Raw genomic sequence first — 23380 nt, forward strand, 5'->3', positions numbered from 1 at the left:
CCCTGATATTTGAAGGATGCCTTCTCCAAACTGCCATTTTTAGATCTCTCCCCAGGTGTTCTATGGGATTCAGGTCTGGACTCATTGCTGGCCACCTTAGAAGTCTCCAGTGCTTTCTCTCAAACCATTTTCTAGTGCATTTTGAAGTGTGTTTTGGGTCATTGTCCTGCTGGAAGACCCATGACCTCTGAGGGAGGGAGACCCAGCTTTCTCACACTGGGCCCTACATTATGCTGCAAAATTTGTTGGTAGTCTTCAGACTTCATAATGCCATGCACACGGTTAAGCAGTCCAGTGCCAGAGGCAGCAAAGCAACCCCAAAACATCAGGGAACCTCTGCCATATTTGACTGTAGGGACCGTGTTCTTTTCTTTGCCTCTTTTTTTTCTCCTGTAAACTCTTATGTTGATGCCTTTGCCCAAAAAGCTCTGCTTTTGTCTCATCTGACCAGAGAACATTCTTCCAAAACATTTTAGGCTTTTTCAGGTAAATTTTGGCAAACTCCAGCCTGGCTTTTTTATGTCTTGGGGTAAGAAGTGGGGTCTTCCTGGGTCTCCTACCATACAGTCCCTTTTCATTCAGATGCCGACGGATAGTACGGGTTGACACTGTTGTACCCTCGGACTGCAGGGCAGCTTGAACTTGTTTGGATGTTAGTCGAGGTTCTATATCCAACATCCGCACAATCTTGCGTTGAAATCTCTTGTCAATTTTTCTTTTCCGTCCACATCTAGGGAGGTTAGCCACAGTGCCATGGGCTTTAAACTTCTTGATGACACTGCGCACGGTAGACACAGGAACATTCAGGTCTTTAGAGATGGACTTGGAGCCTTGAGATTGCTCATGCTTCCTCACAATTTGGTTTCTCAAGTCCTCAGACAGTTCTTTGGTCTTCTTTCTTTTCTCCATGCTCAATGTGGTACACACAAGGGCACAAGACAGAGGTTGAGTCAACTTTAATCCATGTCAACTTGGCTGCAAGTGTGATTTAGTTATTGCCAGCACCTGTTAGGTGCCACAGGTAAGTTACAGGTGCTGTTAATTACACAAATTAGAGAAGCATCACATGATTTTTCGAACAGTGCCAATACTTTTGTCCACCCTTTTTTTTATGTTTGGTGTGGAATTATATCCAATTTGGCTTTAGGACAATTATTTTTGTGTTTTTTTATTTAACACAAATTAAATGAAGATAATACCAAACAATTTGTGTTTGCAATCATTTTCAGGAAGAAACTGAGTATTATCTGACAGAATTGCAGGGGTGTCAATACTTTTGGCCACAACTGTATATATATATCCAGGGCAGCCCCACGGTACAAGCTTCTGTGTATTCCTCTGGGATCTCTCATTCAATACCTGTGCCCTTTTCACTCACTACACCTGGATTAAGCGACATACAGTATAATTAAGACCTCGGCAGAGTCGAAACGTTAAAAAATTTTTGTAGTCGCCTTCTCCCAGTGTACTTAAATTTCTGCTCCCTTGTTGACATGTTCACAAACAATTTTCAAGTTTGCTGAAAGATATTTCACTTTAGTGTGCGGTGAATTTTGATTCTAGTTGTTGATTGGGCCTATATGGTCCGTTACACCAGCACCTCAAATTTTCTATCAGAGTGCAGGCTAATCTTATATTGAATTCTCAACAATGTCAGACATAGAATATATCAGTTATATAGACTAGTAAATACAGAATTTTACATTTGAGTTTTATTCTCTGGTATTTTTAGTTCTGCACTCACATTTGTAATGTTACCTGTTCTTTTACACTATACTGTACATAATCAGTATCATTGTGCAACCTAACTGAAACCTAAAATTGGTCATTAGTGACACTTGTTGCCTAATAAGTATTTCTTATTAGTGTCGGACTGAGCTACCAAGGGACCACCAGTAACATTGTCTGTGGGGGGCCACTGTTCAGCCCCATGCAAATATTACATTACCCTCATTCACAAATGTATCTATGCATTATTATTATTTATTTATATAGCGCCATTAATTCCATGGTGCTGTACATGAGAAGGGGGTTACATACAAAGTTATAGACATCGTTAACAGTAATCAAATTTACAATGACAGACTGTTACAGAGGGGAGGGGACCCTGTCCTTGCGGACTTACATTCTGCGGGATAATGGGGAAGAGACTGAAGGTCGGGGGATGATAATAAAATGGGCTGCTTGTTGAATGAATTGTGGGATGCTGGCTTGGTTTGTACATGAGGAATCACATGATTTGTGCCAGGTACTGCTCATAAGAAGTCGTGGGAACCCACTCCTGTACAGTGGCCCACCGTTGGGGGTTCACCTGTACCCCTGTGTGCCAGTTCATGCCCTATTAGTTATGGACTTTTTATAGATCTTTTATTTGTAAATGGATTGGATGTCTCTCATACAATAAAAGTCTGATAAATATTATTTTCTTTTGTTTTATAGGTCCCTGCTTTTTCTTATCCTGTCCAATTGGAATTGAGGATTTCCGTGTATGGTTTATAGATCTGTGGAATAACTCTATTATTCCATACCTTTCAGAAGGAGCCAAAGATGGACTTAAGGCAAGTGTGCTACAATATTATGATCTTGATCCAATGTTAACAGGGTATTTCATTATTTGCTTCATGTGGGAAGAGGTCCAAGAAAGAGAAGGAGATCCCTATATTTGTTTAGTCTATTTAATTTGTTAAAGAAATTGAAAATGTTGGGAGTACATATGCATCCGCCCTTGCTTTTTCGCTTGGCTCACCATATCCTTAGATAGGTGGCAGAAAATTGCCAGCTTGAGAAGATAAAATTATGATTTTGTATCCCCTGATTGGAGATGACATGCCAAAATTTGTCTCAACTTATTCACTTTGGTGTGAATTTCAAGCTTTATTTCAAGGTTTTTTCTAGCATGTTGTGATATTGTATTAATCCCTTAACAACCGCCGATACACCTTTTAACAACGGCAGTTAAGGATACTTACTTATTTCTCAGTGCCACTTTTTAACCCCTTCGCACCCGAGCCTGTTTTTGCCTTCGTGACCGGGCCAATTTTTTCAATTCTGACCAGTGTCACTTTATGAGGTCATAACTCTAGAACGCTTCAACGGATCCTACTGATTCTGACATTGTTTTCTCATGACATATTGTACTTCATGATGGTGGTAAAAATTTTTAGATATGATCTGCGCTTATTTGTTAAAAAAATCAAAATTTGGCGAAAATTTAGAAAATTTTGCAATTTTCAAACTTTTAATTTTTATGCCCTTAAATCAGAGAGTGATATCGCACAAAATAGTTAATAAATAACATTTCCCACATGTCTACTTTACATCTGCACAATTTTGGAAACATAATTTTTTTTTTTAGGAAGTTATAAGGGTTAAAAGTTGACCATCGATTTCTCATTTTTACAACAAAATTTGCAACACCATTTTTTTTAGGGACCACCTCACATGTGAAGTGAGTTTGGGGGGTCAATATGACAGAAAATACCCAAAAGTGACACCATTCTAAAAACTGCACCTCTCAATGTACTCAAAACCACATTCAAGAAGTTTATTAACCCTTCAGGTGCTTCACGTGAATGAATGGAATATGGAAGGAAAAAATAAACATTTAACTTTTTTTCACAAACATTTTACTTCAAAACCATTTTTTTTGATTTTCACAAAAGAGAAAATGAACCACAAAATTTTTTGTGCAATTTCTCCCGAATACGCCAATACCCCGTCGCATTTGGAGAGCCCCTGATGTACCTAAACAGTGGAAACCCCCCACAAGTGACCCCATTTTGGAAACTAGACCCCTTAAAGAACTTATCTAGATGTGTCGTGAACACTTTGAACCCCCAAGTGCTTCACAGAAGTTTATAACGTAGAGCCATGAAAATAAAAAATCATTTTTTTTCCATAAAATGATCTTTTAGCCCCCAATTTCTTATTTTCACAAGGGTAACGGGAGAAATTGGACCCCAAAAGTTGTTGTCCAATTTGTTCTGAGTACACTGGTACCCCATATGTGGAAGAAAACTACTGTTTGGGCACACGGTGGGGCTCGGAAGGGAAGTAGTGATGTTCTGGAATGCAGACTTTGATGGAATGGTCTGCGGGTGTCATGTCGCGTTTGCAGAGCCCCTGATGTACATAAACAGTGGAAACCCCCCACAAGTGACCCCATTTTGGAAATTAGACCCCCCCAAGGGACTTATCTAGATGTGTGGTGAGCACTTTGAACCCCCAAGTGTTTCACTAAAGTTTATAATGTAGAGGCGTGAAAATAAAAAAATCATTTTTTTTCCACAAAAATGATCTTTTAGCCCCCAATTTTTATTTTCACAAGGGTAACAGGAGAAATTGGACCCTAAGAGTTGTTGTCCAATTTGTCCTGAGTACGCTGGTACCCTATATGTGGGAGAAAACTACTGTGTGGGCACACGGTGGGGCTCGGAAGGGAAGTAGTGACGTTCTGAAATGCAGACTTTGATGGAATGGTCTGCGGGCGTCATATTGCATTTACAGAGCCCCTAATGTACGTAAACAGTGGAAACCCCCAATTCTAATTCCAACCCTAACCCCAACACACCCCTAACACTAATCTCAGCCCTAACCATAACCCTAACCACAAACCTAACACCAACACACCCATAACCTTAATCCCAGCCCTAACCCTAACCCTAGCCCTAACCTGTGTACCTGCTTTTTTTTCTTTACTTCTTTTTCCTTTTGTGACAAGATCGCTGCCCTGTGATCTGACTCATAGTAACGCCACTTCTCCTCTGATCTCACACTGACAGATGATCAGAGGTGAAGCAGCATTACTATGTGACAAGATCGCTGCCTGGCACATAATAACGCGACTTCTCCTCTGATCTCACAATGACAGATGATCAGAGGTGAAGCAGCGTTACTGTGTGACAAGATCGCTGCATGGCACAGCTGTGCCAGGCAGCGATGAGCTGTGCCAGGCAGCGATCTAGTCAGACAGTAACGCTGCTTCACCTCTGATCATCTGTCAGTGTGAGATCAGAGGAGAAGTCGCGTTACAATGAGTGAGATCGCCGGGAAACAAGCAGCTTTCCCAGCGAGCGCTCTCATTGGCTGCTGTGACGCTGACGTCATCAGGACCTAAACCAATCAGGTCTCGATGACGTCGGGGGTCCCAGCATGCATTGTGCACCGGGATCCCCGCGTTATAAGGTATGTGGGGGTCCCGGGGGGCACAAAACCGCCGACAGTAGATAAACGTCGGCGCTGCACAAAGCCCAGAAAGCGCCAACGTTTATCTACAATGGGCGGTCGGGAAGCGGTTAACGGCGCTGAGAAAGCTATAGCGCACGCCAGCATCGGAAAATCTCCAATTCTGATCGTTTTTTACCGTCCTCAGTGTTGCGATCGTCGTTATTCACGAAATAACGGCGACCGACAAAATAGAAAAAAGGTTTGGTTTCCCATTTATTTCTCTCTCCTCTGATACGATCTAGCACATCAGAGGAGAGAGAAATGGGGTCCCCCAGGCCCACCCAGTACCTCTGATGTCCCCCGGTCCCTCCGATTTTGTCCCCCGGCCCTCGGTGTCTTCTGGGAAGAAAATGGCGTGGCCTTGCACAGTGCGCCCGCCGAGATCTGCCAGCCGGCATTTTTTAACAATAAGAAATTTCTCCTATTGGTTCATTTTGATCACTGTGATAGACCATATCACAGTGATCAAAATAAAAAAAAAATAGTACATCATACCCCCCTTTTCAACCCCTTAGGTAAAAATAATAAAATTAAAAAAGTTTGTTTTTTTCAATTTTTCAGTTAGGGTTAGGGTTGGGGCTCGGGTTAGGGTTTTGATTGGCGTTATGGTTGGGTCTAGTGTTAGAGTTATGGTTGGGGTTATAGCTAGGGTTGGGCTAGGGTTAGAGTTGGGGTTAGGGTTGGGCTGTGGTTAGGGTTGGGGCTAGGGTTAGAGCTAGGGATAGTGTTGGGGTTAGGGTTGTGATGTTGGGGTTAGGGTTATGGTTAGGGGTGTGTTGGTGTTATGGTTGGGGTTAGGGATGTGATAGGGTTGGAGTTGGAATTGTTTCCACTGTTTGGGTACATCAGGGGGTCTCCAAACATGACATTGCGCCCACCATTGATTCCAGCCAATTTTGCATTCAAAAAGTCAAATGGTGCTCCCACCCTTCTGAGCCCTGCCATTCACTCAAACGGTGGCTTTCCCCAACATACAGCATATCGGCGTAGTCAGAAGAAATTGCACAACAAAATTTGTGGTCCATTATCCTTTATCACCCACTTAGTTATTTAAAAATAATAAAATAAAAAATGGATTTATTTCCATTTTTCTGTTAGGGTTAGGGTTGAGGTTAAAGCTAGGGTTAGGGTTAGAGTTAGGGTTGGGGTTAGGGTGGTGTTGGGGATATGGTTGGGATTAAAATTAGGGTTGGGATTAGGGTTAGGGGAGGTGTTAGGGTTATGGTTAAGGTTGGGGTTAGGGTTGGGTTAAGGTTGGAATTAGAATTGGGGAGTTCCATTATTTAGGTACTTCAGGGGGTCTCCAAATGCGGCATGGTGCCCACCATTGATTTCAGCCAATTATGCGTTCAAAAAAGTTACCCAGTGCTCCCTCCCTTCTGAGCCCTGCCATGCATCCAAAAAGTGGCTTTCCCCCACATACAGGGTATTGGCGTACTCAGGAGAAATTGCTCAACAAATTTTGTCATCCATTTTCTCCTGATACCCTTGTGAAAATAAAAAAAGCTTGGTTCCAAGGTAAATTTTTTTTGAAAAAAGTAAAATGTTCATTTTTCCCTTCACCAATGACACCACCACCTGAGAGAGGGATCCGCCCCGCCAGGACAGGAACCTACTGAGACATAAGGGGCGGCACCTCTCCCCCGCTTCAGTTGGGTTCCTGTCCTGGAAGCAATCCCACTGTGGCGGTGCCTGTCATGTGCGAAGAAAAAGATAAAAGACCCAGGCCCGTCCCGGCGCGGGAAGAACAGGTAGCTTACCTGTAGCGCCAGCCGTCGGGTCCTGGAAGCGCAGTCCCTGGGGCTCCGGGTTCGTGCGGGCGTGGATGGGATCCCGGTGGCTCCGGGAAGCCCCCACCGCGCCGCCCTCCCCTCGCGCACGCCGCATCTCGATCCCCGTGGTAGGGGAGAGACGCTGGCGTCTTCCGGCCGCTGACGTCAGCGGCGCTTGGAATGCTGGGTACGCCGGCTGACGTCAGCAGAAGGCGACGGTGTAATGGCGCCGGGTGCGACGCCGGCCGGCTTCTGAAGCGCTGAGCCGGCGGTCGCAGGGGAGAGGGGAGGAAGACGCTCACCAGGCGGAGGCATGCAATTTAAAAGGAGGAAGACAGCTGTAGATCGGCGGTGCAAAATGGAGTCCGAGCAGGAACGTTCAGCGTCCCTGCCTCCCTCACAGCCCTCTGGCAGGAAGCATGGAAGCCATTCAAGCAGCAGCCGCCCCAGCCGCAGGTCGGGGCACTCCTCAAGGTCCAAAGAGCGCGGGTCAGGTGCTCCGATGCAGCCTCCAAATCCGGTACCCTTGATTACGGGTGGTGAGTGATCTTCGTGAATGTTAACAGTATATTAATAGGGGTTTTCTATTGTATGCTTCACCCTGTAGGAAAGGCCCAGAAAAGCGGGAAGCAAGAAGAATAATAGGGGTTGTGCTATATGTAAATCTCCCCTAGCAAGAGACTGGCAAAAAGATCTCTGTGCTTCGTGCATTCAGCGGACTATGGCGGAGGAAGCGCCTAGTTTCGCAGCCAATCTAATATCTGCCCTCAGGTCAGAAATGGAAGGCTCAATTAAGTCCTTATTGAAAAAAGGGAAAAAAAGCAGGAAGGATTTCCCTAGTTCCCCCTCAGATTCCGCGTCAGTATCATCTCAGGCGGAAAAATCATCCTCCTCAGACTCCTCAGATAGTGACACAGGGGGTAAGCCATGTTTCCCTGTAGAAGATACAGATGCCCTCCTAAAGGCCATTAGAACCACAATGGGCCTACAGGAAGAAAGGGCGGCTAAAACCCTAGAGGACGTCATGTTTGGGGGGCTTCAGGAGAGGAAAAAACGAACCTTTCCAGTAAACGCGAAAATCCAGGCGCTTATTGTGAAGGAGTGGAAAAAGCCTGAAAAATCGGGGGTCCTTCCATCCGCCTCTAAGAGACGATACCCCTTTGAATACAAGGATACGGAGGTATGGGACAAAGTCCCAAAAATAGATGCAGCGGTGTCCAGATCTTCCAAAAGGTCGGCCCTGCCCTTGGAAGATGCAGGGGTTCTTAGAGACCCGCTGGACAAAAAAGCGGACTCATATTTGAGGCACGCATGGGAAGCGACAGCAGGAGGTCTAAAGCCGGCGATAGTGGGCACCTGCACGGCACGCTCCCTCATGATCTGGCTGCAGCAGTTAGAAGAGAAGCTGGCGTCAAGGGTCCCAAGAGAGAAGATCTTATCAGACATGTATCTCTTCCACGGGGCAGCGGCTTTTTTGGCAGATACCTCGGCGGACTCTATGCGATTGACAGCCAGAGCAGCGTCACTATCAAATGCTGCTAGACGCGCGTTATGGCTTAAGGGCTGTCCGGGTGACCTTCAGTCCAAGGCCAAATTGTGCTCTCTGCCCTGCGATGGTCGATTCCTGTTCGGCAAGAACTTGGACGATATTCTGGAGAAAGCAGGCGATAAGAAAAAAGGCTTCCCCAGATTCCCTATGGATCAGAGGAGACAGCCCTTTCGGAGGGGGAGATTCAATAGAGGGCGTCCTCCCGCTGACAGGAGAAGATGGGAGGATAAAAGAAAGAAAGAATCAGGGTTTATGTTTGGTGGAGGCACCTCCACCTCAAAAAAGTCACCACAATGACGCCGGTATTCCAGTAGGAGGGAGATTGGCACTCTTTTTCCAGGCCTGGGAAAAGATCTCCTCCAATACCTGGATTCTGAGCATCCTAAAAGAAGGCCTGAAAATCCCCTTTATTCGTCAGCGAAAACCCGTGGTCGTCATCACACCTATCAGGAAGATGACCGAAGAACAACTGGCCTTAGAAACAGAAATCCTGAGCCTGATAGACAAGCGGGTACTGTCCGAGGTGCCACGCTTACAGGAAGGAAAGGGGTTTTATTCACCCCTTTTTCTAATAAAAAAACCGGATCAGTCGTTCAGGACAATCATAAATCTCAGACGCCTCAATCTTTGGATAAGGAACCCGACCTTCAAGATGGAATCAGTGACTACGGCAGTGAAGCTGCTACATCAAGATTGCTTCATGGCCGTAGTCGATTTAAAGGATGCGTATTATCACATCCCTATCCATCCAGATTACCAGAAATACCTGAGGGTAGCGCTTTATATTCAGGGCACACTAAGGCACTTTCAGTTCAGGGCTCTTCCGTTTGGCATATCCATAGCCCCGAGGGTCTTCACCAAGGTCATAGCGGAAGTGACAGCCTTTCTCCGGATTCACGATACGGTCATAATACCATACCTGGACGATTTTCTTATAGTGGGCAGTTCAGAGGACCACTGTACAGCACAGTTGACTCAGGTGATCAACACCTTGCAAGAGTTAGGGTGGATAGTCAATTTCAAAAAATCAAAATTACAACCCCTAAAGAAACAGACCTTCCTAGGATTTATACTGGACTCAGAAAGGCAAGAGTGTCTGCTCCCAGAGTCCAAGATAGAGAAGGTACAAAATCTGGCCTTGGCGGGCCGAAACCAACCATGTATGACATTAAGAAAAGCAATGTCCCTACTAGGTACCCTAACATCCTGTATTCCGGCGGTCAGGTGGGCTCAGTTTCACACACGGCAACTCCAGGGGGAGATACTAAGAGCACAAAGATCGCTAAGAGGGCGTTTGGAAGGGAAGCTGGAGCTTTCCTCAAAAACCAGAGACTCTCTCAACTGGTGGTTGAACGGGACAAATCTGACCTTAGGAATACCATGGGACAGACAGGCGACAGATATAATTTTAACAGATGCAAGCTCCTCGGGGTGGGGGGCACACCAAAGGGGCCTCATAGGTCAGGGTTCCTGGACACCTCAAGAAAGGAAGGCATCCTCCAACCTGAGAGAACTGTGGGCAGTGTGCAAGGCCCTAAGCCACTTCATTCCGCTACTCCAGGGTTGAGACGTACGCATCATGTCAGACAACAAGGTAGCAGTGGCATACATCAACCACCAAGGTGGGACAAAATCACACTCCTTAATGGAAGCAGCAACAGACATTCTGAGCAGTGCAGAGGAACACCTACACTCCGTGACAGCCCTACACATAAAAGGGGCAGAAAACATAGAGGCAGATTTCCTGAGTCGCAATACCCTGAGGCAAGGAGAATGGGCGCTAAACCGGTCCATTTTTCAAAAGATAATTCAGCTTTGGGGGGAACCGGTGATAGACCTCTTTGCAAACAAGCACAACAGGCAAACAGAAAGGTTCTGCTCTCTAAACCCGAGGGAAAATCCATGGGCAGTGGACTCGTTGCACATCCAGTGGAACTTCAGACTGGCTTACGCGTTCCCCCCAGTAGCTCTGATCCCAACTGTGGTAAGAAAAATCAGAAACGATCAAGCCAGGGTGATTCTAATAGCTCCATTCTGGCCAAAAAGGCCCTGGTTCGCTCTGCTACGGAAGATGTCCCTCTCCGATCCATGGGTTCTGCCAGAAATCCCGGACCTACTAGCTCAGGGTCCAATATTGCACGCTCAGGTCAAAGGATTCCATCTGATGGCGTGGAATTTGAAAGGTCGCTTTTAATGGATAGGGGGTTCTCCCCTGGGCTGGTGGCCACTCTGCTAAAAAGCAGGAAACCGGTGACTACTAACATCTACGGCAGAACATGGGATAAGTTCCTACAGTTCTTGGGTAAGCCGTTAGGAAAAGAACCCCCGATTAGGGCCATCTTAGAGTTCTTACAATCTGGGTTGCAGATGGGGTTAGCAGTAAACACACTTAAGGTTCAGGTGTCGGCACTAGGGGCGCTCTACAATTGCAAACTGGCATCAGATAGGTGGATAGCCAGATTTATTAAATCCTGCCATAGAGCTAAGCCTATTCCAATACCCAGAATAGCCCCCTGGGATTTAAACCTGGTGTTAGAAGCCCTTACGAAAGATCCGTATGAGCCATTACATCAGCTACCCCTAAAGTTCTTGACCCTAAAAACAATCCTGTTAGTAGCCCTCACATCAGCCCGCAGGATAAGCGACTTACAGGCTCTCTCAGTAAATCCTCCTTATACGCAAGTCTTTCAGGATAGGGTAGTATTAAGAACAGACCCCAGTTATCTGCCCAAGGTAGTATCAGATTTCCATCGGGGTCAGGAAATTGTCCTTCCATCCTTTTGCGAAAATCCAAAAAATCTGGAGGAGGAAAAATTCCATAGTCTGGATGTTAAAAGGGCTCTCGTAGAATATATATCTGCCACTAGCCAGTGGAGGAGGTCACAGTCCCTATTCGTAGCTTTTCAGGGTGCCAGGAAAGGCTATGGGGTTTCAAAAGGGACTATTGCTAGATGGATTAGGGAAGCCATTAGTGTAGCCTATTCAGCTAGTGGTATCCCGATTCCTGACGGCATCAAGGCTCATTCCACCAGAGCCGTGGCGACTTCCTGGGCTGAAAAGGCAGAGGTATCAATCGAACACATTTGTAAGGCCGCTACCTGGGCCTCACCTTCAACCTTCTTTAAGCACTATAGATTAAATCTATCCTCCTCTGCTGACTTAACCTTTGGTAGAAGGGTGCTGCAAGCGGTGGTCCCTCCCTAAGGTGTTTCGAAGTCTCCAAAAATCTCTCAGGTGGTGCTGTCATGGGTGAAGGGAAAACCACCATGGTTACTTACCGGTAGTCGGTTTTTCCGGAACCCATGACAGCACCCGTACATTCCCCCCCTTTTTCACTGTATGGGTGTGTACAATTAGTAGGGTGTTTTGAGTGTTGTGGTGTTGGATTAAACATGTAACTAACCGGGAAGTCCTCTCAATGCTCTGTAACCCAACTGAAGCGGGGGAGAGGTGCCGCCCCTTATGTCTCAGTAGGTTCCTGTCCTGGCGGGGCGGATCCCTCTCTCAGGTGGTGCTGTCATGGGTTCCGGAAAAACCGGCTACCGGTAAGTAACCATGGTGGTTTTTCCTTCCACGTTGCTTTAGTTCTCGTGAAGCACCTGAAGGGTTAATAAATTTCTTGAATGTGGTTTTTCGCACCTTGAGGGGTGCAGCTTTTAGAACGGTGTCACTTTTAGGTATTTTCTGTAATATTCACCCCCCAAACTCACTTCAGATTTGATGTGGTCCCTAAAAATTGGTTTTGTAAATTTTGTTGGAAAAATGAGAAGTCCCTGGTTAACTTTTAACGTCCTAGCAAAAACAAAATATGTTTCCAAAATTGTGCTGATGTAAAGTTGACATGTGTGAATTGTTATTTATTAGCTATTTTGTGTGACACCATTCTCTTATTTAAGGGTACAAAAATTTAAAGTTTGAAAATTGCAAATTTTTCAAAATTTTTGCAAAATTTCCATTTTTTTCATAAATAAACGCAAGCTATATGGAAGAAATTTTACCACGAACATGAAATACAATATGTCACGATAAAGCAGTCTCAGAATCAGTGGGATACGTTGAAGCGTTCCAGAGCTATATATATTTACAATTACAATATATATATACTGTATATAAATGAGTGTATGTATGTGTATCAAGCCACGCCCACTACATAGCCATACTCACTCCACACACAAATATAGTATAATAAATATCTAATATACATATATAATAAATATATATATATATATATATATATATATATATATATATATATATATATACTGTGTGTATGTGTGTATATATATATTAGCTGAAGAGCTCAGCGTTGCCTGGGCATAGTAACCAACTGTGTTAGTTAGTTAGTTAGTTATACAAATTATAATGATTATATTGCACATAAAAACCCGTGCATCTAATCCTCTCCTGTGTGATACTGACTGCTGAGCCGTGTATCTAATCCTATTCTGTGTGATACTGTCTGCTGACCCGTGTATCTAGTACTATTCTGTGTGATACTGTGTGCTGAGCCATGTGTCTAATCCTCTCCTGTGTGATACTGACTGCTGAGCTGTGTATCTAATCCTATCCTGTGCGATACTGACTGCTGAGCCGTGTATCTAATCCTATACTATGTGATACTGGGCTTCCCCTGCAGTCTGTGTCAGAGGGTGGTCTGTGTTGGCACGGTAATAAATTGTGTTATTTCCTGCTTTACAGAAGGACGATAACACCATAGAAAGGATAAGAATAATAGTCCTCAGTTACCACAACTGTCTACAAAGAAAACTGTTGCTGATAGCAACCAATCACAGCTCATTTTTCATCTTTTAAACAGCTCTGGGACAGCGTGGCGAGTTTTGAGTGGCGACTTGTGTTTCGACTTTTATGTGGCCAGGTTGGTGTATGTGTGGTGAAATGTGTGCTGAGGGTGGTATATGTGTTGAAGCACGTGTGTGGTGAGTATCCCATGTCAGGGCCCCACCTTAGCAACTGTACTGTATATACTCTTTGACGCCATCGCTCTCATTCTTTAGGTCCCCCTTGTTCACATCTGGCAGCTGTCAATTTGCCTCCAACACTTTTCTTTTCACTTTTTCTCCATTATGTAGATAGGGGCAAAATTGTTTGGTGAATTGGAATGCGCGGGGTTAAAATTTTGCCTCACAACATAGCCTATGATGCTCTCGGGGTCCAGACTTGTAACTGTGCAAAATTTTGTGGCTGTAGCTACGACGGTGCAGATGCGAATACATACACTTTTTCCCCATTATGTAGATACGGGCAAAATTGTTTGGTGAATTAGAACGTGCGGGGTTAAAATTTTGCCTCACAACATAGTCTATGATGGTCTCGGGGTCCAGACGTGTGACTGTGCAAAATTTTGTGGCTGTAGCTACAACGGTGCAGATGCCAATACATACACTTTTTCACATTATGTAGATAGGGGCAAAATTGTTTGGTGAATTGGAACACGCAGGGTTAAAATTTTGCCTCACAACATAGCCTATGACATACATACATACACACCCACATTGAGCTTTATATATATATATATATAAATATATATATATATATATATATATATATATATATATATATATATATAAAATATGTAATATATTTATTTCATAGGCATATCTTCTTGACCGCAACAGGTTACACTGCCTTTGTTGCCTATAGCAACCAATCACTGAGCATCTTTCATTTCACCAGAGCTGATTAAAAGATGAAAGCTGAGCTATGATTGGTTGCTATGAGCAACAGTTTTCCTTGTAGACAGTTGTGGTAACTGAGGCCTATTATTCTTATCATTTCTATGGTGTTATCGTCCTGTTGTAAAGCTGGAGATAACATAATTTATTACCGTACCAGCACAGACCACCCCCTGACGCATACTGCAGAGGGAGCCCAGAATCAGAAACTTCTTTGTCTGGCATGAAACATCCTCATTAACTTAAAAATTCAAACACAGATTAAGGGTATGTTCACACTGGGCGATTTTGCTGCGTTTTTTAATGCTAATTTTCAGCTGCTTTTTACAGTACCAGCAAAGCCTATGAGATTTCAGAAATCTCATGCACACACATTGGTATTTTGTGTCATCAGGATTTCGTGCTTTGCTGTTTTTTTAGACATAGAGCATGTCACTTCTTTCAGCGGTTTTTACCCATTGGCTTGAATGGGTGTAGAAAAAACGCAGCAAAACCGCAGGTATCATTATTTGCAGCGTTTTTTCTGCAGAAAAGTCATGGACATTAGCATGGACAAAGAGACACAACAAACGCACCAAAAACAGCACGCCTAAACCTGCGTTTTTGCCACAGCTTCTTTCCTGCCAAGAAACCAGGTTTTGCTGCAGAAAAAAAGCTGCAAAAACATCCAGTGTGAACTTACCCTAAAAAATGATACAGAAGACTGATTTCTCCAACCCAGGTATCATTTTAATCGGTATAACCGCGCCAACCTGACAATGTTGGCCCTGACGGGATGATGTGAGATATTAGGGGTAGTACTCCGGTGGCTCTGACGGGATGATGTGGGATATTAGGGGTAGTCGGTGGCTCTGACGGGATGATGAGGGATTTTAGTAGTAGTAGTCCAGTGGCTCTGGCTGACGGGGTGATGTGGGATATTAGGGGTAGTAGTCCGGTGGCTCTGACGGGATCATGTGGGATATTAGGGGTAGTAGTCCGGTGGCTCTGACGGGATCATGTGGGATATTAGGGTTAGTAGTCCGGTGGCTCTGGCTGTTGGCACGATGTGGGATATTAGTGGTAGTAGTCTGGTGGCTCTGGCTGATGGGATGATGTGGGATATTAGTGTTAGTAGTTCGGTGACTCTGACGGGAAGATCTGGGATATTAGTAATAGTAGTCCGGTGGCTCTGACGAGATGATGTGGGATATTAGTGGTAGTAGTCCGGTGGCTCTGGTTGATGGGATGATGTGGGATATTAGAGTGAGTGTGGCTATGCGTAGTGGGCGGGGCTGTACACTTAGCTTTATATATATATATATATATATATATATATATATATATAATATATATATATACAGTGGGGAAAAAAAGTATTTAGTCAGTCAGCAATAGTGCAAGTTCCACCACTTAAAAAGATGAGAGGCGTCTGTAATTTACATCATAGGTAGACCTCAACTATGGGAGACAAACTGAGAAAAAAAAATCCAGAAAGTCACATTGTTTTTTTTTTTCATTTTATTTGCATATTATGGTGGAAAATAAGTATTTGGTCAGAAACAAAATTTCATCTCAATACTTTGTGATATATCCTTTGTTGGCAATGACAGAGGTCAAACGTTTTCTGTAAGTCTTCACAAGGTTGCCACACACTTTTGTTGGTATGTTGGCCCATTCCTCCATGCAGATCTCCTCTAGAGCAGTGATGTTTTTGGCTTTTCGCTTGGCAACACGGACTTTCAACTCCCTCCAAAGGTTTTCTATAGGGTTGAGATCTGGAGACTGGCTAGGCCACTCCAGGACCTTGAAATGCTTCTTACGAAGCCACTCCTTCGTTGCCCTGGCGGTGTGCTTTGGATCATTGTCATGTTGAAAGACCCAGCCACGTTTCATCTTCAATGCCCTTGCTGATGGAAGGAGGTTTGCACTCAAAATCTCACGATACATGGCCCCATTCATTCTTTCATGTACCCGGATCAGTCGTCCTGGCCCCTTTGCAGAGAAACAGCCCCAAAGCATGATGTTTCCACCACCATGCTTTACAGTAGGTATGGTGTTTGATGGATGCAACTCAGTATTCTTTTTCCTCCAAACACGACAAGTTGTGTTTCTACCAAACAGTTCCAGTTTGGTTTCATCAGACCATAGGACATTCTCCCAAAACTCCTCTGGATCATCCAAATGCTCTCTAGCAAACTTCAGACGGGCCCGGACATGTACAGGCTTAAGCAGTGGGACACGTCTGGCACTGCAGGATCTGAGTCCATGGTGGCGTTGTGTGTTACTTATGGTAGGCCTTGTTACATTGGTCCCAGCTCTCTGCAGTTCATTCACTAGGTCCCCCCACGTGGTTCTGGGATTTTTGCTCACCGTTCTTGTGATCATTCTGACCCCACTGGGGGGGATTTTGCGTGGAGCACCAGATCGAGGGAGATTATCAGTGGTCTTGTATGTCTTCCATTTTCTAATTATTGCTCCCACAGTTGATTTCTTCACTCCAAGCTGGTTGGCTATTGCAGATTCAGTCTTCCCAGCCTGGTGCAGGGCTACAATTTTGTTTCTGGTGTCCTTTGACAGCTCTTTGGTCTTCACCATAGTGGAGTTTGGAGTCAGACTGTTTGAGGGTGTGCACAGGTGTCTTTTTATACTGATAACAAGTTTAAACAGGTGCCATTACTACAGGTAATGAGTGGAGGAAAGAGGAGACTCTTAAAGTAGAAGTTACAGGTCTGTGAGAGCCAGAAATCTTGATTGCTTGTTTCTGACCAAATACTTATTTTCCACCATAATATGCAAATAAAATGAAAAAAAAACAGACAATGTGATTTTCTGGATTTTTTTTTCTCAGTTTGTCTCCCATAGTTGAGGTCTACCTATGATGTAAATTACAGACGCCTCTCATCTTTTTAAGTGGTGGAACTTGCACTATTGCTGACTGACTAAATACTTTTTTTCCCCACTGTGTGTATATATATATATATATATATATATATAGATATAATCATTATAATGTGTTATAACTAACCACAGTTAGTTACTGTGCCCAGGCAACTCTGGGCTCTTCAGCTAGTAACCTCATAAAGTGACACTGGTCAGAATTTGAAAAATTGGTTTGGTCATTAAGTGCCAAATTGGCTCTGTCAGTAAGGGGTTAAAAAAAATTGTGAGCCCTTAACCAAGCTCAAGAATTCTGGGATTATTGCCTTTCATGTAAAATTATTTGTGACAAATCAGTTAGGCCAAGCGTATATACGGTGGCAATAAGGAAATATGTAATCAGAAATTCTGATTAAAATGTCACCTGGATCTCAAATAAATGGTTTCACGTCTCCCTGCTGCTAGGATTCGGTATATGATGATCTGTGATATAGAGTATTTGTTGGGACCAGCATTGACCCAACTGTCTTAGTCCATATTAGCCTTTTAATAATCTGTATATTGATATTAGAATTAATCATAAAGTTAGTTGCAGGTGGATAATCTTAAAACATCATTTTAAAAAGTTAGGTGAAAATTTTTAAAAAGTTATACACCAGTAGTGTTCTACAGAATACCTTGTGTCTTATGGTCACATGCAGGGCAAAGGGAGTTTAGGGAGTTTACTAAGAAGCTGAAGTTTCGGCAGAGGAAGAGAGTTGTGGGTTGATAGAGAACTGGGCTGACTTTGAACTACAATTTTTATGTTACTGACATCTAAAAAGAATCATTTTTTTATGTTCCATCAACAGTTATATTCAATGGTCTGTCTGTCTAAAGCCAGTATTTAGATATCATTTTTCTGGATTTTTGCTAAATGAGCGATTCTTAGCTAATTTTATGCTGAAATTCACATCAAGACGACGCCAAAATCACTACAGTATTTGTTACCCACTCAATGATAAAATTGGTTTAAAATGGGAGTTTGGAGTGGGAGCTGCACCTTGTCTGCAGCTCTCACTTTAACTCGTGATATCAAAGTGCTAGGTGGCATATACAGCTGTGATTTTGATGCCGAGAAGCTTTAAATGAGCCCAAAATTACTTCCAAGATGATACATTGTGTCTACAAATACCTATATATCTCATACAGGTCTTCTTTTTTATAGGGTTATCTTCAAGTTGTGTCTTGAGCATCAACAGCTCTCCAGATACTTTCACTTTCTTGTTGCTGGGGGTCAGGTAGTCCTCCTTTAGTGACAGTTCTTTGACAGTTAAGACATTAATGGTCTGTCATTCTTGTTTTGAAGTCTATACACTGCTATCAATATATTTGCATGCAGAGATAATAGTGCCTTTGAACAAGCCAGAAGTGGTTAGGAGAGCTTCTCTGGGGTCTCTTGAATTTCAGGACTGATGACAGCAGGTCAGTCAGCATCTGAAAGGGAGAGAGAATTGAGTAGTTCACTAATGTATAGAAATCATTGGGCTGGAGAGAGCAGACTGGTGTCTCAGGAGTTAACTCTTTAGCCTGGAATGTAGATACATAATGTTAGTTGTAGCTACTGACTGGTAGTTTGTGGAAGAGTTTGCCAACAGTCTGTACACTATGTATGCTAAAAGCTCTCATAGCAGGAGAACAACAGCAGATAGAAAGAGGCAATTGTAAACTTGTTTAATTTCATGCTGACTATCCCAATTTTATAACATTAGAATACTCCTTCAATAGTTCTGTGCAACTATACAGTGGTATGTAAAAATTTTGGCACCCCTGGTCAAAATTACTGTAACAGTTAAGCAAGGTGAAGATGAAATGATCTCTAAAAGGCCTAAAGTTAAAGATGACATTTTTCCTTTGAATTTTAGGCAAAATAAATAAATATATATATATATATATATATATATATATATAATGACCACTGTGTCCGCTAGGGGGCGCTGTGTGGATGTCCCAAGAGAGAGGATGAGTGGCAGAATATGGAAGGACCGTTATGTATCTCAAGATGGGTGGCCTTGAGATGGAGACTGATGCGTGTGTTGAGCAGCAGTGATACCGCTGAGGTGCTGTGTCAATGTATCAGGGAGAAGTCTCCAGGTAACTAGGGAGATGGGCGGTCCTAGTTACCTACAAACCCACCCAGGGGGTGTGTTTAGAACACTATGGTAGAGTGTGTATGAGAGTGTGAAGGACCTGTGATGAGGTCATAGCCATGTGATCCGGTAGGTGTTGCTGCGGACCACATATGGTGGCCAGGGTAGGTCAGGGTAGAGCACCCGCTGAGCCCCTGGATCTGGTGAGGCCGGTGTGTTGGGAAACCCTGGGAGGAGGGTCGGCTCCCTGAATAGCACCCAGTGCGCCCTGTGTGTTGGACGGTCTCAGGTGGAGACAGGAGCGTCCTGAATAGCACACAGGACACGTGAGTTTGTGTGGTGTTTTTTTTTTTTAAACTCAGCCTGCGGTGGCTCAGTGGGAGTCAAGAAGGTGACAAGCGGCTTGCTGTAACTCGGCGGGGTTACGAAGGGGACAAGCGGCTTCCGGTAACTCGGCGGGGTTACGAAGGGGACAAGCAGCTTCCTGTAACTCGGCTGGGTTACGAAGAGGACACAAGCAGCTGTGTGTGAACAGCAGCTGGTGGTGTCGGTGATCGGTGACAGCAGGAGCTGTGGTGGTGCCAGCAAGGACTTGTGTGGTATTGTAAGAGACACAAACTGTGGTTTGAACTGTGGTCTGAGAAGACCGGTATAACGGACAAGGGGAGATCCCGAAGGGGGGTGGAGTCCCAGAAGGGGGCGGTGACCCAAATCGGGGTGGTAGCCCAAAAGGGGGTGGAGTCCCAAATTGGGGTGGTAACCAAAAAAGAGGTGGAGTCCCAGAGGGGGCGGTGACCCAAATTGGGGTGGTAACCCAAAAAGGGGTGGAATCCCAGGAGGGGGCGGCGACCCAAAGTGGTGTGTGGTCCAGAAAGGGGCCGAGTTTGAAGAAATGACAGCACTGGTTGGCTCAGTGGGTATGTCTGGGGAACCGCAGTGTGTGTGTATGACTTGGTCAGAATGTGGGATATCCTTTCCGGATAGTAACGATGGGCCACAGGTGTGTACTGTGATGTTGCGCCGGAAAAGAGTCTCTGGTCGGCTGGACTCAGACAGGAACTTCGCTCACTTTCTGGCTGACCGAGAAAATGGTCCAGGTTCGCTGTAAACATGGGGTCATGGTGAACTGTGCAGTAGACAGAGTAATGTTTGACCCGTCCCATAGCGTTGAGTGCCAAGGGGGCGGGATACCACAGGACTTTGTTTTGTTTGATGACGTAGGGTCGGACGATGGAGATGTTTCGACTGTGGGGCCAGCAGACACTGAGACGGTGACGCCTCTTAAAGTGGACAGGTCAGAGGTAGAAGTGACCGGAAGAAGGGGTACATCTGCCCAACTGACGAACCTGACGTGTCATGACATGACTGATGGTGACTTGATTGATAAGACAGCTGAAGTGTTAACAAGGTTAGACGATAATGGGAGGGTTCACTCGGCTGACGGGACTGACCCAGTGGTACCCTTTGACAATATAATTAAAGAGGTAGTGGTGCAACACGTGCTGGCCAAAAGAGAACAAGATCATGAGATACAGTTAATAAAAGAGACAGTGGAAGAACATGTCAAACGAGAAAGAATCTTGAGACAACTGGCCGAGCACAAGGTGGAGGGGCTCGAGAAAGAAGTCTTGGAGCTCAGAGGTCACCTGTCCACCTGGCAAAGTGTGAACAATGGTCTTAAAGAAGAGATGGAAGAACTTAGAGGAGTAGTAAAAGGTCTTCTGCGGGAGAAGAAGTTGGACGAGGACTCACCGTGGGTGAGCGCGAGTGATAAGACGGAACTGCCAGTATCCATTGTGGCCAAGGGTCATAAAGAGATCAAATCGTGTGAAGTTTGTGAGTTAAGAACTAAAGAAGACAGTCACCCGATCGGGTCAACTGTACTGAGGAAAGTGTCCGTGGTAAAGCCAGAGTCTTCTGTCCAGGAAAAGAGCAAGACCACGACCTTCAAATCTGTGATCGAGGTACCCGAAGACATGCAAGAAGCCTGTGCGGAGGAAGGTGTACATGAGGCTTTCAAAGAGGCGGTCAAAGCGTGTAAGGTGCACTGGGCACCTGAGACTCGGCAGTTGGTGATTATATAAGCCAGGGAAGATACAGCAAACCGGGTAGCTGTCCTGAAAGAAATGCATTTACAATGTCTCCACGCCAAACAGCTGGTCAGGCGGAGTAATATGAAGGCTGCTCGACGCCTAGAGTTAGCGAAGGAGGCTATGGATCGACTAGGTTTGCGGAAAGATGTGGTTCCGGTACCCAAAGCTCTGATTAGGAGAATCCTTGGAAGATCCGGGAAGGTAATGCAAGACCTTGTCAATATCTCCGGTGTAGTGAGGGTGAGGATCCCTCCTGATGATGTAGACCAGGAGAGGGTAGGATTCCCGTCTTGGTGGTTGGCTCCGTGGAAAGCCTGAGAAACTTTCGGATGCTCTTGGAGTATCGAGTGGGATACCTGCAAGAGATTGAGCAGTTGAGGCTGGACTGTCGGCGATCAATAAAGAAGTATGGAATACCAGGTGGCGGCCGCCTTCAACCCAAGATGTAAGGACCCGAAGGGTTCCACCAAGTAGTGACATGGCAGGTGGCCGAAGAATGTCAGCAAGTGGCAGTTCGACGGGCCGTACGAGGCTTAGAGACCTTAGTTCCTGTGAGACGCTGAATGGGTCAGACTCAGGCCAGACAATAGGCTCGATTTAAGACTTATGACCGCACCAACCGTGAGAGCCGGTCAGTGAGAGAAAGGAGTGTGGTGACTAAATAGTGTTTGATGACGCAGACAGATTGTGACTGGAGGGTCAAAGATTAGGGCCGAAATTCTGACCGCTGGGGCGGGGGAGGCCTAACGCAGAGATGAGGCCGTATGACAGATGGAGATGATTCTCTCGACCTGGGGGGCAAGGTGTAGTGAGTGCCCAGTCTCGAGACCTTGGGGTGATGCTGCGTGTTCAACCCCACAGGTTTGAAGGAAGGGGGGAGGTATGTGGTGTAATGACCACTGTGTCCGCTAGGGGGCGCTGTGTGGATGTCCCAAGAGAGAGGATGAGTGGCAGAATATGGAAGGACCGTTATGTATCTCAAGGTGGGTGGCCTTGAGATGGAGACTGATGCCTGTGTTGAGCAGCAGTGATACTGCTGAGGTGCTGTGTCAATGTGTCAGGGAGAAGTCTCCAGGTAACTAGGGAGACGGGCGGCTTAGTTATCTACAAACCCACCCAGGGGGTGTGTTTAGAACACTATGGTAGAGTGTATGAGAGTGTGAAGGACCTGTGATGAGGTCATAGCCATGTGATCCGGTGGGCGTGGCTACGGACCATATATGGTGGCCAGGGTAGGTCACATGTGGTGAATGCTGGGACCCGGTTGGTCCAGTGTGGAAGGTCCCGCTGAGATGGGGCTTCCTGGCTAACAGCCTGTGAAGTGGCTGTGAGTAATGGTGACGTATGCCTGTTAGTTCCCTGGAGGGAATGAACGTGGGCAGCATGGTGAAGCAGCATGAGGAAACCCCGACAGGGTGAGATAACTTGGTGGCTGGAAAGCCTGCGCATTGATCAGTGCATAACTTGTATGACTACCAGATAACAGAGCTGAACTCTGTAATGGACGCTATGCTGACTATATGCTGTTTCCTGTTGCTTTAATGGTTTATGATGCTGAATAAACCAAGGGGACTATGATTGTGTTATAAAAAACACCCGTGCCGGACCTGGTATTGTGGCTGCAAGCGATTGATCCCCTATCTGAATGACAGCGCTACCTCACAAAATATATATATATATCAAAAAAAGGGCAGCACTACCAAAATTATACTATTGGTGCAAAACCTATTCAGCAGTGTCCAAACAGCCTAGTTAATAAAAGTAAAAAAATAGGTAGCACTCCAAATTAAATGTGAAAAATACTTTACTGATCCTCAGGTGGCTTGATAAAGACGGGTCACCGTTGAAACGTTGCCACCTGAGGATCAGTAAATTATCCACTTTTTTTCACATTTAATTTGGAGTGCTGCCTATATATATATATCTATCATCTTTTATATCGTAAAGATTATAAAAAGGAAAATGGGTTGATGCAAAAGTTTGCGCACCCTGCAAAGTTTGGGCATCTCATCTTGAAAGATTACCTCTTGAGAAGACCAATTTCAATACAATTTTAAGT

General features: G+C 44.9%; 1 protein-coding gene across 3 annotated transcripts in view; it reads left to right on the top strand.

Moving 5' to 3' along the window:
- The window catches only part of NAV1 (neuron navigator 1), a 241865-nt gene that overhangs the window by 204123 nt on the left and 14362 nt on the right, over positions 1 to 23380 (top strand). For all 3 annotated transcript variants that reach the window (XM_073561054.1, XM_073561055.1, XM_073561057.1), the window contains one exon: positions 2440 to 2558. In XM_073561054.1, the coding sequence (XP_073417155.1) occupies positions 2440 to 2558 (119 nt within the window). The remainder of the gene's footprint in view (positions 1 to 2439; positions 2559 to 23380) is intronic.

This window comes from Dendrobates tinctorius, unplaced genomic scaffold (assembly GCF_039654945.1).
Source record: "Dendrobates tinctorius isolate UK_male_01 unplaced genomic scaffold, ASM3965494v1 ptg000312l, whole genome shotgun sequence".
NCBI lineage: Eukaryota > Metazoa > Chordata > Amphibia > Anura > Dendrobatidae > Dendrobates > Dendrobates tinctorius.